The sequence below is a fragment of the Ctenocephalides felis genome, unplaced genomic scaffold (assembly GCF_003426905.1).
Source record: "Ctenocephalides felis isolate EL2017-DRISC unplaced genomic scaffold, ASM342690v1 CF-g0.4_SCAFFOLD_03571, whole genome shotgun sequence".
Taxonomy (NCBI): domain Eukaryota; kingdom Metazoa; phylum Arthropoda; class Insecta; order Siphonaptera; family Pulicidae; genus Ctenocephalides; species Ctenocephalides felis.
Genome location: NW_020539725.1, coordinates 63,706,974 through 63,724,534, shown reverse-complemented (window position 1 = coordinate 63,724,534; position 17,561 = coordinate 63,706,974). Strand labels below are relative to the sequence as shown.

Genomic DNA, 17,561 nt, shown 5'->3' with positions numbered 1-17,561 from the left:
CTGGGAAATAAATATAGACAATGATTGGGTGTATAAAATTATTCGCGCGTCTTAACTTACCTTGGAGGTGTCGATGCTGTAGAATTTGATATATAAATTGTTCCCGGTGGTCACAAGTGGTTCGGTAACAGGGATGTTTCCACAATACTTTCCGTTTCCAAGGAGGGGCGAGGTGCTGCTGTGTCCATTTTTTAACTACGAAGAAAGAAAGATGAGAACAGTAATACCTCGCTTAACGCTATAATACCCCGCTTAACACTATAATACCCCGCTTAACGCTGTTTCGGCTTAGCGCTCTTTTATTTGAACCCAGATTTGCTGTGTCCATTTTTCAACTACGAAAAGAATAAATATAAGTAAACCCCGCTTAACGATGTTTCGTTTAGCGCTCTTTCCTGTGTTCATTTTTCAACTATGGAGAGTAAATTACCAACGGATAAGACATCCCTCAATCATCTCACTAACGCGCTGAGAAAAAAAAGAATAAAAAAATTGTACATTCCGGTTGTATATACAGCTAAAAATAATACCCCGCTCAACGCTGTTTTGTTTAGAGCTTTTCTACTATAACTCAGGTTTGCTCTATCGTTTTTTAACTATAATGAAAGATGAGTACAGTTATACCCCGCTTAACGCTGTTTCGTTTAGCGCTCTTTTATTTCAATCATTTTTAACCACAAAGAAAGAAAAATGAGTACAGCAATGCCCCGATTAACGCTGTTGCGTTTAGCGCTTTTTTATTTTAACCATTTTTAACCACGAAGAAAAAAATGAGTACAGCAATACCCCGCTTTACGCTGTTTAGTTTAGCGTTCTTTTCTGGGTTCATTTTTCAACTACGAAGAGAAAATAATACTCCCCTCCACGTTGATTCGTTCAGCGCTCTTTTCTGTGTTCATTTTTCAACCACGACACTAAATAATACCCCGCTTAACGCTGTTTTGTTTAGCGTTCTTTTTTTCAACCCAGACTTGCTGTGCAGAAAAATAGGTACAGTAATACCCCGCTTAGAGCTGTTTCGTTTAGCGCTTCTTTTGTGTTCATTTTTCAACTACGAAGAGTAAACAATATCCCCCTCAACGTTATTTTGTTTAGCGCCCTTTTATCTCAACCTAAGTGTGCTGTGTCCATTTTTCAACATGAGCACAATGATACCCCGCTTAACGCTGACTACAAAGAAAGATGAGTATAGTGATATCCCGCTTAACGCTGTATCAGTTTAGCGCTCTTTCCAAATTTTCGTCGACGATTTCAGGAACATGAGTCAACAGATTAGAATAATTCAAAAGACATTCGATCTCTATTGATAGGGAGAAGTGCTGATTAGTTTTTGACAAAGACAGGTCAAGCTGTTACGGAGATACGGAGCAAAAGAATAATTGATTTTTTGAGAGAACGGAGCGTCCGATTTGTATTATTTAAAAAACATTGTATTCGTATTGATGAAATGAAGACCTGATGAAATTTATGGTAAGGCAGATCTAGCGTTTTCGGAGATTTAATGAAAAAATTGAAAAAAAAATGTCATTTGACAGACAAAAATGATCATTGGACATATGCACATCAAATTATCACATATTTTATAAATATTTTAATAATAATAACAAATTTTGTTTACATTGCCATGGGTTCCGTACCAATGTTTCGATATTTAGTTTCGACGCAGCTAATGTATCGCTTTAAAAAAAAGTACAAAATTTCCATAATATTTCAAATAAAATTTTTCAAAAAGGTCAATTTTTTCACAAAAATCTCAAAAATGGAGTTTTAGAATAAAATTGAATCTTTTTTTAAAACTTTTGGTACGGAAAGTTCCAGCAATTTGCCCTAAGGCACGATGCCATACACCACTAGTTAAATTTAACACATAATCAACTCTCTAGCCATCCCTAAATCCAATATTTTCATAAAAACACAGCCTCGTTTAGCGCTGTTTCGCATTGTTTGTGGATTTTGTGTAAAATCAATATATAAATGTATATATCGATTTATACACGTATATACATTTATATATTAAATTTAGACAAAATTCACGTGTGTAAATCGATATATACATTTATATATTTAATTTAGACAAAATCCACAAACATTCCTGTAGTTATACACGTGTGTAATGGATATATACATTTATATATTGATTTTACAACTTACTATAACATAATTCAGGCACGTTTCCGATCCTGGTGTGGCTGGTATGTTGATTTCAGGAATTTCTACGGATATAGTTTTTCCTGGACGTACTGTAACGTTCCATTGACACTCCCAAACCAGGACTGATGTTCGAACTCTGGTATTTTCTTTCGCTGTATTATTTGTCAGCACTATTTCACCTGATGGGGATGATAGAGTACCGCCACAAGCTGAGAGAAAAAATAATAATAAAATTAGGTAAAACACTTTAACAGACCAATGTTATGGCAAGGCTATGTTATGAAGAACTTTCCATACTGGATATCGACAAGAGCTATGCGGTTGCTGTGCAGTCAGGCGTATTTCTGGGGTTGTCAGATAGCAAACCGAACCAAGAAACCGCACAAATGTCAAAAAAACTTTAGATAACAGGGTGTTTCTGACCCAGCTTCATAACATGCGAGTGACGTTGCAGTTTATGTGTAAAACGCCTGAATGCGCAGCAAATACACGACATTTTGACAGTATGATTCAGTAGCATGATGTATGTAAGTTGGACTGTAACATGGCCTTGTCATAACATTTTTCTGTTATGGGTGAGTTATTACCTGGGTGAATCCTTGCACTAAAACCAGTCTTGTTCAGGTACGAATCGCTAACAAAAGCAACCTTCATAAACTGATTTGCATGAATAGTCGGCAAAGTCGTAGCATTACTCAGACAATAAGAACCTAAAGACTTCCATTTACTAAAACCACCATCCAAACCTGAAAAGAAACTAGTTGAAAGTGGCATTTAACCTTAAGCTACCCTAAATGTGTAAGAATTGACTTAATCAATCGAAATTGAGATTTAGATACTTAGACAAAATTAGTCAACTGTTTATTTCGAAAATTAAGTTATCGCTTTCAATTTTAATTATAATAGATAATATATTAATGAAATAGTCAAATGAAATGTATATATAAAATATTTATAATATATAAAATATAGTTTTTCATAATCTCTCATACCAGTTACCTCCGTCTGACATATATGAAAATAATGTATATATATAAGTAAATAAATAAATAAACAAAAAAAAAAATTGCGATTTCGAATAGAATTTTCTCAAACACTTTTAAATTAACTATAATTATATTAAATATATTGCACAGACACTACAGTGCTTGTATGCCCTGAAATTGTACCTTATTATTTTAAATTTTAATGAGGCATTTAAATTTGCTCGTCAGTAGAGTCCCTTTCTTATTTTTAAAGACGTCATTCAAGTTTGCTCATCAGTAGAGTACCTTTCTTATTTTTAAAGATGTCATTTAAGTTTGCTCGTCAGTAGGGTCCCTTTCTTATTTTTAAAAATGTCATTCAAGTTTGCTCGTCAGTAGAGTCCCTTTGTTATTTTTAAAGATGTCATTCAAGTTTGCTCGTCAGTAGAGTCCTTTTCTTATTTTTACAAATGTCATTTAAGTTTGCTCGTCAGTAGAGTCCTTTTCTTATTTTTAAAGACGTCATTCAAGTTTGCTCGTCAGTAAAGTCCCTTTCTTATTTCGAAAGATGTCATTTAAGTTTGCTCGTCAGTAGAGTCCCTTTCTTATTTGTAAAGATGTCATTTAAGTTTGCTCATCAGTAGAGTCCTTTTCTTATTTTTAAAAGCGTCATTCAAGTTTGCTCGTCAGTAGAGTCCTTTTCTTATTACTAAAGATGTCATTCAAGTTTGCTCGTCAGTAGAGTCCCTTTCTTATTTCGAAAGATGTCATTTAAGTTTGCTCGTCAGTAGAGTCCCTTTCTTATTTGTAAAGATGTCATTTAAGTTCGCTCGTCAGTAGAGTCCCTTTATTATTTTTGAAGATGTCATTCAAGTTTGCTCGTCAGTAAAGTCCCATTCTTATTTGTAAATTTGTCATTCAAGTTTGCTCGTCAGTAGAGTCCTTTTCTTATTTGTAAAGAATCATTTTCATATTTCTTAATTGGTTCATTTCACTATTCATTTGAATAGTGCTCGTCAAGACCTTTCATTTGATACCCAACATGCCTATATTTGAAGTAAAACTTGTAAACACATGTTTAAAGCCGAGTTCGGCAACCCATTAGTTGGCTTTTTATTATATCTCTTGTAACTTTTGAACGGTTTGTCCGATTTGAATGAAATATTCGGCGAATTTGTGCTAAATTAAATTGTCTATAATATTGTCCAACAGTAATCCTCATTGAGATACATGGAATTGCCTTTAAATTTAAAATTATTTGAAAGCATTTGAAAGTACAGAACGCTATAGGTTTTTTTAGTCCGTAATTGGTAGATTTGGATAGTGCCCGTTGAGACCTTTCATTTGATACCCAACATCCCTATATTTGAAGTAAAACTTGTAAACACATGTTTAAAGCCGAGTTCGGCAACCCATTAGTTGGCTTTTTATTATATCTCTTGTAACTTTTGAACGGTTTGTCCGATTTGAATGGAATATTCGGCGAATTTGTGCTAAATTAAATTGTCTATGATATTATACAACCGTAATCCATAACAAGATACATGAAATTGCCTTTGAATTTTTGAAATAACTTCAGGCGTTTTTGAGCAAACGTCTAAGAAAGGTCAAAACTCTACTCACATCACACATTCTTTTCCCAAATTTGGTCCCATTCGATTCAGAATGGCTTAAAACATCGAGTAAACATAAAATTACCGAATCGAAACATAAAATTACCGAATTATTAAACTGAATCTGTTTATTCACTTACCAGTAGATATTTGGACATAGTCCAAAGTGCAGTCATCACTCTGCTCCAAATCTAAATCAAAAAAGTCGAAGGCAACATGAAAGCTTTCTGGTGCTGAAAATATCCATTCGCAGTTCAGCATTGCATCATAACCATTGGGAAATCCTGGTGATGTTAGATTTTGTATAACTCCTGGTGTCAATTCAAGGACTTTACCTTTGGAACCACAACCAGTAACTGCAAAACAAATATAATGGATATATGCTGTGGGTAAAGGATATATGTGGTCGGTAAGTTTCTACTTACTGTTGGATGCAAGTTCAGTGGCATCAGGAATAACTCTTTTAGTTTGCGTCCAATCGATCAAAAATCTTGATCCTAAACGATACCAATCGTTCTTCAATTCTAAATAAACCACATTACTGGTACTTTGGACAGGGTCAGGAGCACGAGCACCACAGGCGTTCACCAATTCAGGAGCGTTGTCGTCGTAACCATCAAAGATCTAAAACATAAATAATTATAATACAAATATAATAAATCTAATACAAATATAATAAATATAATAAATCGTGGTTCAGTATTATCTCAGACAAACAAAATATTAAGCTCGGTGTCCCTCAGAGCTCAATTCTCGGACCATTATTATTTCTCATCTACATAAACGATCTGCCAAAATGTACAGATCTCTGTAAATTTATTCTTTTTGCCGACGACACTAGTGTGATTATAAAAACCAATTCTTTAGAAGAAGTAAATAATAAATTAAATCTAGTTATGAAGTCAATTTCGAATTGGTTCAATTCTAATAATCTTTTGCTCAATAATGACAAAACCCAAATTATGTCTTTCCGAACAGTAAATAGGATAAGTCATGAGATCAATTCTTTAACTATCAATAGCATTAAATTTGAATTTTCCTCAGTCTCAAAATTTCTAGGCATCCAATTACACAAAAACTTAAACTGGGACAATCATATTCATTCCATACTTGTACCTAAGTTAACTAAAACCAGTTTCATGTTGAGAATTCTTAAATCAAAAGTTAGTTTAAATTGCCTTCTTTCAATTTATTATTCTAATTTCTATTCGCATCTCGCTTATGGAATACAATTCTGAGGATTCTCATCGTCCTTAAAGGATATATTCAAAATACAGAAAAGAGCATTAAGAATAATTTTTTCCCTCAGTTCCTTGTCCTCATGTAGGAATCTTTTCCGACAATTTAACATTCTCACTGTTCCCTGTATATTTTTACTAATTACGTTGTCATTCATAAAGAATAATCCCGAACGCTTCAACCTATCCTCCATGTTGAATTCCTATTATAAAACAAGAAATTTGACTATAAAAGGACCAACTTTTAAACTGAAAACATCTTTTAATACCATAGACGGAAGAGGAGTACAGCTATTTAATCTACTCCCACTACATATTAGGAAACTGAATGATCGTCAATTTCATAATACTATTGTTAAACTTTTAAAAGCTGAAAGTTTCTACGATACTTCTGAGTTTGCCAATTTCGATATCAAACGTTATTTTGATAATGAAATGCCTACTGATAATAATTGATATTTTTTTCCAACAGTTACAATTTTTTTCCCTTTTCGATACTTTTTCTAATTTTTATTCTAAATTATTTCAACATTTTCCTACATAAAATACTTAAATTTTATCATTGCAATTATTTTCATATTATATATTCTTTTTTGATACTGCTCTTAATTTTTATTTTCCAGATATGTGACTCAAATAAAAATTGCATAACGGATATTTAAAGGACTTTTTTTACCATCAGAAGACTCTCAAGATCTACAACAATTATATTATTTGAATTTTATTACTTTTTTTTCCTTCAAGTTATTGTATTAGATATTACTAATGTTAGGCTTAATATTGTTTAATAGTTGTATTTTACTGTAATTAATTCAATTAAGATAATTTATTTTCTGTAATTATTAAATCTATTCCTGTATCCGTAAATAAATAAATAAATATTATAAATATTATAAATATAAATATTATAAATATAAATATTATAAATATTATAATATCTTATTGGTTCATACAATAAGTAGTAATGGTACCTTTAAATAAAGATGACACTCAGAATCACTATATCCGTCTATGTAGAAGTCTCGGAATGACATGGATATCACATGTTGAGAATCGACCATTATTCTCCAATGGTAGGTACCAGTTAGGATGAATTCATTTGGATACATTGGTGATGCTATTTGTCCCGATGTGTTTCCGACGATTTCGTTACCATGGACTAAAAGAAAGGTAATTGATTGATGAATAGTGTATATAAATTGTTTCCACGATTATCTTACCATAAGTGAAATGTGCCATGAAGCCTTTAGAAGTACCATCTTCGCCAGATCTGAATTTTATCCACAAGGGTTCGCTGGAGACAACTCTGTATTCATCTGTACGTTCTCCACAAAGGGTTTCTGGAATCAATTTTTACATTTTTCAAGTTAAAGATCAAGCAATCAGAAAATTCAGTTTATAATTTCAATCTTACCCACAAGTTCTCCAACGCCATCATTTTTCCTGATCTCCAAAAAGTCATTATTACAAAAATCGTCCTCTTTCTGAATATCCATAACTTCGATAACAACGTCGATTTTGTTGCCAGGACTTGTGGGTAAAATCCAAACGCATTCTGCATTATTCGGGTACGATCCTGGATAATTTGGTGATGTAAAAGTGCCTTCTGCAGCCAACAAAGTTCCGCCACAGGCTGAAATAGGAATAGAAATAGGAATTGAAATTTACCAGGCAAAATAGCGTTATCTTATGCTTGTTTCTTGTTAGTGAAACTGTGAATATTTCTACAAAACTACTACAAAACAAGATTCTACAAATAAAAGAACAAATTAAAGTAACAGTAGGGACTCTACTAACGAGCAAATTGAAATAAAAAAGGAAATAATTCTACTGACAAATCACTTAAAGTAAAAGAAGAAAAGACACTACTGACAAGCAAATTAAAATAAAACAAGACTCTACTCACGAGCAAATTAATTTAAATAGAAGGACTCTACTGACGAGCAAATTATAATAAAAGGACTCTACTGACGAGCAAATTGAAATAAAAGAAGAAAGGACTCTACTAACGAGCAAATTAAAATAAATAAAAGAAGAACTCTACTCACGAGCAAATTAAAGTAAAAGAGGAAATAATTCTACTGACGAATCACTTAAAGTAAAAGAAGAAAGGACTCTACTGACAAGCAGATTAAAATAAAAAAGGATTTTACTGACAAGCAAATTGAAATAAAAAAGGACTCTACTGACAAGCAAATGAAAATGAAAAAAGGACTCTACTGACAAGCAAATTAAAATGAAAAAGGACTCCACTAGCGAGCAAATTAAAATAAAAGGAGGACTCTACTGACGAGCAAATTTAAATAAACAAAGGAAGGATTCTACTGACGAGCAACGTGGTATAAAATAAAAAAGAACTCTACTAACTAGCAAATTAAAATAAAATATGGACCTTACTGACGAGCAAATTAAAAAGAAAAAAAGGACTCTACTGACGAGCAAATTAAAATAAAAAAAAAGAAAGGACTCTACCGACGAGCAACTTAAAATCAGTAGAGTTCTTTTTTATTTTATTTCACTAAGACTTTGCTACTAACGAGCAAATTAAAGTGGAAGAAAAAAGAACTCTACTGAAAAAATATCAAAGAACAAAATTTAAAACATCAAAATAAATAATAAGAGAACAAAATTCAAAAGAATGAATATTATGATTGTATGAACAAAATTCAGAACAAGAAATAAATAAAAAACAAATTTAAAAAAATTGCAAAGCATATCAAGAAATAAAATATTATTAAAACAAAACCAGTAGAACACAAAATTTTAAAGAAAAAATCTTATGATAATTGCACCATGTGGAATTCTGTTCTCATAACATTCTTCCTTGCTTGTTTGCATGTAAAATACGCCTGATCGCACGGCAACTAAATAGATATTTTTACACATTAAGTTTATTACTTTACCTGTATCCAAAACTGAATACGTCAACGAGAACGTCCTATAAATTGGAAAATATCCTTCGGTTCCCTTAACAATAGTCAAAGCATTACCCTGGCTGGTGATACTTGGTGGAATTTTATTTCCACAATAGTGTCCGAGCAAAGGACCTTCAATAGAATCACCTTCAAACACCTAAACAAGATAAAAAATTAAAATCAGATATATATATATATATATATATATATATATTGAATTGAATAAAGACGACGGCTGACTGTGCTTGTGCTATCTTTGTTAGAAACAAATAATTATGTGTTTTATACATTTTTACATTTACCTTTTTCGGTTCTTTCTTAAATTATTTTTGTTTTCTTACAGTAGTAGAATGATTGTGTGTTTTTTCCTGATCTGCTGAATGATGAAACACATCTAGTCTCAAAACGTATAAAAAAATTAAAATGGACTATCTACATTGGACGCATTGGCTGTTTTATTTAATTCAATATGTTTCCATGTCGAACAAAAAATCCTCAAGATATATATATATATATATATATATATATATATATATATTTCATAAGACTTTTTATTACCTTGAAGTAGTTCTCCGTGCAATTTCCATCATCAGTTTCAAAGTAATTCATAACTCTAAAATTAGTTATGATGACTGTAACTTTTTGGGCTGGATCAGCAGCCTGGATTATCCAGGTGCAATTATTGCCTATATTAGAGAGTTGTGCCAATGGTTCTAATACGCCTGAACTGTTGGTTACTATTCTTGCACCACAAGCCTAAATAAAAAATAAAAATAATTTTTCGTTACTGAGGGAGATGCAAGATATTGCGTTGTGGGGAAAAGAGATAGAGCTATACGTTTCGGCGTTGGAGCGAAGAGAGCGACTATATAGTTCGGTGTGAAAGGATAGAGTAAGGTATATATTTGAATTTAATGTGATATTAATTTTGAACTAGTAGTGTGTGGCATCGTGTGTTAAGACAATTTGCTGGAACTTCCCGTACGCGATGAAATATTCAAGAAATATTAAACGTTTTCAAATATATTATTACAAATGCTGTAACTTTCATTATTTTTAAATGTGAATCATAAATCAATCAATTTATCTCCAGAACATTAATAATCGTCATTTCATTTCGAATTCAATTTCAAAAAAAAAAAATAGTTGCCTAATTTACACAAAATTGAAAAAGTGCTCCGATATAGTCACAGTTTAAACACATTTGCAAATAATTCCGTGCGACACTTTCACTTATACTGTGCTTAGCTTGGCGGCATTTTCACATTTTTAAATAGTTTTCACAAAATTGAAAAATTTCTCTAGTACAAAAACTGTCTAAACGCACTTGGGTAAACATTTGTACCAGGGTGGCGCTTAGACTGTGCTTAGCCTGGGTAATTTTTTAAGTTTTTAATCCAAAATTATAAAAATATTTTATGGAAAATAAAAAAATATGAAATAATTTTTTATCCTCAAAAGCAATTGTTTTGTCAATACAAGCAGAAAGTCAGTAAAGTCCCTTGTTCTTTTTTTAAATCGAAATTTAATTTGCTCATTAAGAGTCCTCTTTGGTTTTGGTCGACATACAGTTTGCTCGTCAGTAGAGTTCTTTTTTAATTTTTTCATCTTTACTAGACCTTCTTTTCCACCTACTAGGCTGATAATAATTTGCTTGTCAGTAGAGTCCCTTTTTTAGTTTGAAATTTAATTTAGTAGTCAGTAGAGTCCTCTTGTTTTGGTCGACAAGCAATTTGCTCGTCAGTAAAGTCCTTTTTTACTATCTCATTTTTATTGGACTCACTTTTCCTTCTTTCATATTTATAATAATTTGTTCGTCAGTAGAGTCCCTTGTTAATTTTTTGGATCGAAATACAGTTTGCTTTTCAGTACAGTCCTTTTTTTCTTTACTGAACATTCATTTTCATCTTGTTTTTAATAATTTGCTTGTCAGTAGAGTCTCTTTCTAGTATTTTTTAGATTAAAATTTAATTTGCTCGTTAGTAGAGTCCCTTTTATTTTTTCATCTGCAAATTAAAAATTCAAAAAATTACCCAGGCTAAGCACAGTCTAAGCGCCACTCTGGTACAAATGTTTACCCAAGTGCGTTTAGACTGTTTGTGTACTGGAGCATTATTCGAATTTTGTGAAAAACTATTGAAAAATGTGAAAATGCCGCCAAGCTAAGCACAGTATAAGTGAAAATGTCGCATAGAATTATTTGCAAATGCGTTTAGACTGTGATTATACGGGAGCACTTTTTCAATTTTGAGTAAATTAGGCAACATTTTTTTTTTTAAATTGAATTCGAAATGAAATGACGATTGTTAATGTTCTGGAGATAAATTGATTTATGATTTACATTTGATTTGCTCAGATATAACAAAGATAGCAAAAATAATGGAAGTTACAGTATTTGTAATAATGTATTTGAAGACGTTTAAAATTTCTCGAATATTTCATTACGGTACGGGAAGTTCGAGCAATTTGCCTTAAGGCACGATTTTTTTTTCGATTTTGGTTTATTAATCTATTGTTTTTTCTACTTACCGTTGAAAAATTTGCCTTGAATCCCTTAGCAGTATATATTTGATCACTCTTAAAATGCACCAGCAAAGTGTTACCACTTGCTTTGTAAGCGGTAGGACTTGGCATGGTATTACCACAATGGTTCATCAGTAATTTATCTGGATTTTCTTCTTCGCCATCATAAATCTGAAAATAATAAATAAAAAGCAATCAGTCTTGCATCAATTATTATTTATTTATTTATTTTAAATACATAGCCCACAGATTTCTTCCAAGAGGACTCAAAAATACAATTATTTTACATAATGAATAACAATTAAAATATATACAAAATTACAATATATAGTTATTAACATAAAATGCTTAACTGAAAATTACATATAATGCAGAATGTAACAATATTATTTATATACAGAATAAGATAAAATAATGAGATATTTGAAAAGAAAATAAAAAGGTTAACTTGTGCAGATGGAGATTATTTGATTAGGTGAAGTGTTGTGAATATCTATTCCATTATTAATTAAGTTAAAGTTAGAGGACATAAGTAAAATTGGCGAATTTAAGAAAGAATTAGATTTAGGAGTAGGGTAATTTAAAAATAATTGTGAACGCAATTATGCAATTTTTTTATGTTCTTACCTTAACAAAATCAGAAGTACAGTTCATGTACGATTCCAAATCAAAATCTAAGAAATTGATGGCTGCTACATGACTAGGATGCACTTCAATTATCCATTTGCAGTCTTCATTTGTTGCATAATTTTTAGGGTAGTTTGGCGAATATAAAAATCCATCGTGGCCAACCAGTCTGCCACCACAACCTGGTAGGTAATTGAAACATAAAATATAAATAAAAAGTTCACACGCGATTGAAGTAAAACTTATTTGCTACTGTACAAGATGGCATTTAAGTCAAAAATAAATACATCATATAACAATTTTAAATAATGTTTATTAGTAATATGGTAACACTCGTGTGATGCACACATTTATTAGTGTCGTCAATCATTATACACATTTATATAATGATAAATTATAAATTATATGTTTATACTAGCATTCAAAATATGTATAATATTTAAAAAGAATAATGTAATTTAAGTGATACTTCAAATGCGACATGATCGGTTTGTCATTGTAATTAGCATTTAGAAATGAACCTTTATTAGAAAAATGAAGTAATTGCTGATTAATAACTTCTATAATAGTGGATTATGTTAAGCAACGCCTAAACAAATATTATTTACTGATGATGTAATAATTGTGTTTGAAGATCTTCATGTAATTAAAATTAGCATACATTCATTGACTGCTTGTATTTTTTTAACTTTTTCGCTGGCGATATAATCTCATTCTTTGAACAACTGTAATATCTGTCTTGCCTAAAAAATATTTTCTATTTTAATAACTTCAAAGATTTATAGAAACTACAAGTTCATTTTTGATTTTATTTTTAGTTTTGCTCGTCAGTAGAGTCCCTTTTTAATGTTATTTTTAGATTGCTCGTCAGTAGAGTCCATTTTTCTTTAATTTTTAATTTAATCATCAGTAGAGTCTCTTTGAATTTTTATTTTTATTTTGCTCGTCAGTAGAGTCCCATTTTCTTCCATTTTTAATTCAATTATCAGTAGAGTTTATTTTTCTTTTATTTTTAGTTTTGTTCGTCAGTAGAGTCCCTTTCCAATGTTATTTTTAGATTGCTCGCCAGTAGAGTCTCTTTGAATTTTATTTTTATTTTGCTCGTCAGTAGAGTCTGCCTCTCTTTTTCATTTTCAGTTTGGTCGTTAGTAGAGTCCCTTTTTATTTACGAATAATATAGATATAATTTCTAATTAATTTTTTATTAAATCAAGATTAATTAAACTACGTTACTTTTTTATTTTTCATCTTGTAGTATAGTAGTATAGCAAATAAATTTTACTTCAATCGCGTGTGAACCTTACGCGCACTTTTTTTTTAAATTAAGGATTTACTTAAGAATGTCTTATTTTATTTTAATTATATCAATTTTTGATAATGTGTCACAATAAATAGCTTAAAATAATAAATATTGTCCGAGTAATAGACATGAGAGACAGTCGCAAGATGAAACAATAGTGCAACTTGCCTCAAGGCAAATCCCGAACACGAATTTGCATGTGACATATCATTTGAAAGAACTCAAAGAGCAGAACACGAATTTAGTAATTGTTTTTGATTTTATATCATTGTGTAATTAAATTCTTTGGAAATTCATATTGACTGAAGGTGCAACTTGCCGCAAGGCAAATCCCGAACACTAATTTGCGTGTGACTAATAATATTCAGTATGTGACATATCATTTGAAAAGGCTCGAAGAACAGAATCCGAATTTAGTATTTGTTTTTGATTTTATATCATTATTTAACTTAATTCCTTTAAATTTCGCATTAACCAAAAGTGCAACTTGCCTCAAGGCAAATCCCGAACACTAATTTGCATGTGACATATCATTTGAAAGGTCTTAAAAAGCCGAATACGAATTCAGCATTTGCATTAATTTTATACCATCATGTAACTTAACCCTTTCCACTGAGATACCGCCGCTGCGGGGGCAAAATACATATACATTTTGCAATTCGCGAGTGAAACGGGTTAATTCTCTTTGTTTGATATCATCACTATTACTATTACTCACGTCCTGGTACAGTTTTGTACGAAGCCTTAAAACCTTTCCCACTGAACGAACTATCAGCAAAAAATCTCACCAGCAAGTAGTTACCATTGGACCTGGTAGCTGCAGAAGTAGTGTTACCTTTGAAGGAATGGCATATTGACATAAGTTGGGAGGAATTTACTGTTTTACCATCGTAGACCTAAAAGGTAACAGATACATTAGTTATTAAGGTATTCAATTTCAAAAAAAAATAGTTGTCAAAATTTACACAAAATTGTGTAAAAAGTGCTCCCGCATAGTCACAGTCTAAACGCATTTGCAAATAATTCTGTGCGACATTTTCACTTATACCGTGCTTAGCTTAGCGGCATTTTCACATTTTTCAATAGTTTTCACAGAATTGGAAAAGTGCTCCAGCACATAAACAGTCTAAACGCACTTGGGTAAACATTTGTACCAGAGTGGCGCCTAGACTGTGCTTAGCCTGGTTAATTTTTTGAATTTTTTTTTTGTATTTAGTATTTTTCATCATCAACTGTATTTTACCAGACATGAAAATAAAAAGAAATCTATTGACAAGCAAACTATATTTTGCATTATATGAACTGAAGAGCAAACTGAAATACTCGTCTGCTCGTCAGTAAAGTCCCCTTTTAAATATTTTAACTTTTGCTCGCCAGTAGGGTCCTTTTATTAATTCTAGATTAAGTTTGCTCGTCAGTAGAGTCCCTTTTTCGTTTCTAAATTTGTTTGCTCGTCAGTAGAGTCCCTTTTTTAATACTAGATTAGTTTGCTCGTCAGTAGAGTCCCTTTTTTAATACTAGATTAGTTTGCTCGTCAGTAGAGTTCGTTTTTTAATTCTAGATTAGTTTGCTCGTCAGTAGAATACCTTTTTAATTCTAGATTAAGTTTGCTCGTCAGTAGAGTCCCATTTTTATTTCTAGATTAGTTTGCTCGTCAGTAGAGTCCTTTTTTAACACTAAAAATGCGGACATATAAAGCACACACACACGCTTACACACACATACACGCACACATCCATTTAGTTTCTGAGATATGCCCCTTAAAAGTGTTCAGAAATCTTCAAAACGTCGAGAAATGCAAAAATTTTCATTTTTGATTTTCGGCCCATTACTATAAACTACCCTACGGAAAGTTAAAAAAAATAGTGGCCTAATTTGCACAAAATTGAAAAAGTGCTCCCGTACAGTCACAGTCTAAACGCATTTGCAAATAATTGTGTGCGACATTTTCACTTGTACTGTGCTTAGCTTGGCGGCATTTTCACATTTTTCAATAGTTTTCTCACAAAATTGTAAAAGTGCTCCAGTTCACAAAAACAGTCTAAACGCACTTGGGTAAACATTTGTACCAGAGTGGCGCTTAGACTGTGCTTAGAGCCTGGGTAATTTTTTTAATTTTTATTCCAAAATATTTTAAATTTAAACAAAAATATTATATGGAAAATAAAAAAAATTAAATGGACTCTACTGACGAGCAAATTAAAATGTTGACAGAAAAAGGGACTTTACTGATGTCAATACAAATAGAGACTTTACTGACGAGAATATTAAAAAAAGGGTCTTTACTAACAAGCAAATTAAAGTGTCAATAAAATAAAGGAACTTCACTGATGAGCAAATTTAAAATGTCATTCCAAAAAGGGATTCTACCGACGAGTATTTTAGAAAAGGAATCCAAAATCACAAAAATATTTTATGAAAAATAAAAAAAGATGTTAGAATTTTAATATACATTGAAATATACAAAAGTTTTAACTTACAGTGATTCCATCAAAGGCACAATTGGACGATGCTTCCATATCGACATCCTCCATTTGAAAATGTATGCTTTGTCCAAAATCAGTTTTGATAAGCCATTCGCAAACAACGTTGTGTGGATATTCGTGTGGGTAATTTGGTGATTGAATAGTGCCTTCGGGTTTGGTTAAAATGCCTCCACAACCTGCAAAAGATCAGAGGTTGATACTAATGTGGGTGTAAGTTTTGGTGTGATGTACTTTACCATGGACAACCCATTCCAGACGGAATCCTGAAGATGCCAAAAGAGAATCTGACTTGAATTTAATGAACAGATTAGAAGATAAACTGGTGATTTTAGGTGGTAACTCGCTTCCACAATATCTGCCTCGAAGGGTTTGAGGTGAGTCGTGCTCTTCTCCAGCATCTTTTATCTTGCAAAAAAAAATTATCAACACTAATTTGCATGTGATATATCATTTGAAAGGGCTTGAAGAGCAAGAGAATACAGATTTAGTATTTGTTGCTAATTTTATATCACTATGTAATATAATTATGGTTCAATTTCGTATTAATTAAAAGTGCAACTTGCCTTAAGGCAAATCCCAAACACTAACTTGCATGTGATATATCATTTGAAAAAGCTCGACGAGGAGAATACAAGTTTTGTACTTGTTTTTGATTTTATATCATCGTGCACCACAATTCTTTTGAAATTCATATTAACCAAAAGTGCAACTTGCCTTAAGGCAAATCTCGAACACCAATTTGCATGTGACATATCATTTGAAAGGGCTCGAAAAGCAGAACACGAATTTAATAATTGTTTTTAATTTAATTATGTCGTGTAATAAAATTATCTTGAAATTCGTATTAACCTAAAGTGCAACTTGCCTCAAGGCAAATCCCGAACACTAATTTGCATGTGACATATCATTTGGAAGGGCTCGAAGAGCAAAATGCGAATTTAGTATTTATTATTGAAATTATATCGTCATTTAACTTAAATCCCTTGAAATTCATATTAACCAAAAGTGCAACTTGCCTCAAGGCAAATCCCAAACACTAATTTGCATGTGATATATCATTTGAAAGGGCTCGAAGAACAGAACACGAATTTAGTATTTATTCTTAATTTTATCTTATCATATTACATAATTGTAATCAAATTTGTATTAATCAAAAGTGCAACTTGCCTTAAGGGAAATCCCGAACACTAATTTGCATGTGATATATCATTTGAAAGGACTCGACGAGGAGAATACGAATTTAGTAATTGTTTTTAATTTAATTTTGTCGTGTAATAAAATTCTCTTGAAATTTGCATTAACCAAAAGTGCAACTTGCCTCAAGGCAAATCTCGAACACCAATTTGCATGTGACATATCATTTAAAAGAACTCAAAGAGAAGAATGAATGATTTTACCAATATCCAATATTGGAAAATAGTAATCATCTTCTACTTACCTCCAAATAATCATAATTGCACGTCGAATCTATATTCCTAGAATAACTTGGCGAATCCTCCAAATCAAAATGCGAAAATGTGACATTTATTTTATTGCCAATGGGTGCATTTATATGCCAAGTGCAATCCTGATCTGGTGGGTAATTCGATGGAAAGTTGGCACTTTCAATCACACCACGATATCCAGTCAATACATTATTGCACACTAAAACAACCAAACTATTAGGTTTATAATTGGATTTTATCATAAGTCTATTATTACCTGAGCTATAAGTCAACATAAATCCACGTCCTTCGGTGCTAG

At 31.6% G+C, this 17,561-nt stretch overlaps 1 protein-coding gene across 1 annotated transcript in view; it reads right to left on the bottom strand.

The window, feature by feature from the left end:
- LOC113386478 (cubilin-like) overlaps positions 1-17,561 on the bottom strand; it is a 56,799-nt gene that overhangs the window by 15,520 nt on the left and 23,718 nt on the right. Inside the window, exons 19-34 of the mRNA XM_026624258.1 lie at positions 17,257-17,462; positions 16,055-16,223; positions 15,813-15,994; positions 14,051-14,228; positions 12,033-12,214; positions 11,412-11,576; positions 9,441-9,638; positions 8,871-9,039; positions 7,382-7,600; positions 7,188-7,307; positions 6,939-7,126; positions 5,155-5,353; positions 4,870-5,085; positions 2,739-2,897; positions 2,152-2,360; positions 61-195 (exon numbers count right to left, since the gene is read on the bottom strand). Coding sequence (XP_026480043.1) covers positions 61-195; positions 2,152-2,360; positions 2,739-2,897; positions 4,870-5,085; positions 5,155-5,353; positions 6,939-7,126; positions 7,188-7,307; positions 7,382-7,600; positions 8,871-9,039; positions 9,441-9,638; positions 11,412-11,576; positions 12,033-12,214; positions 14,051-14,228; positions 15,813-15,994; positions 16,055-16,223; positions 17,257-17,462 — 2,894 coding nt within the window. The remainder of the gene's footprint in view (positions 1-60; positions 196-2,151; positions 2,361-2,738; positions 2,898-4,869; positions 5,086-5,154; positions 5,354-6,938; positions 7,127-7,187; positions 7,308-7,381; positions 7,601-8,870; positions 9,040-9,440; positions 9,639-11,411; positions 11,577-12,032; positions 12,215-14,050; positions 14,229-15,812; positions 15,995-16,054; positions 16,224-17,256; positions 17,463-17,561) is intronic.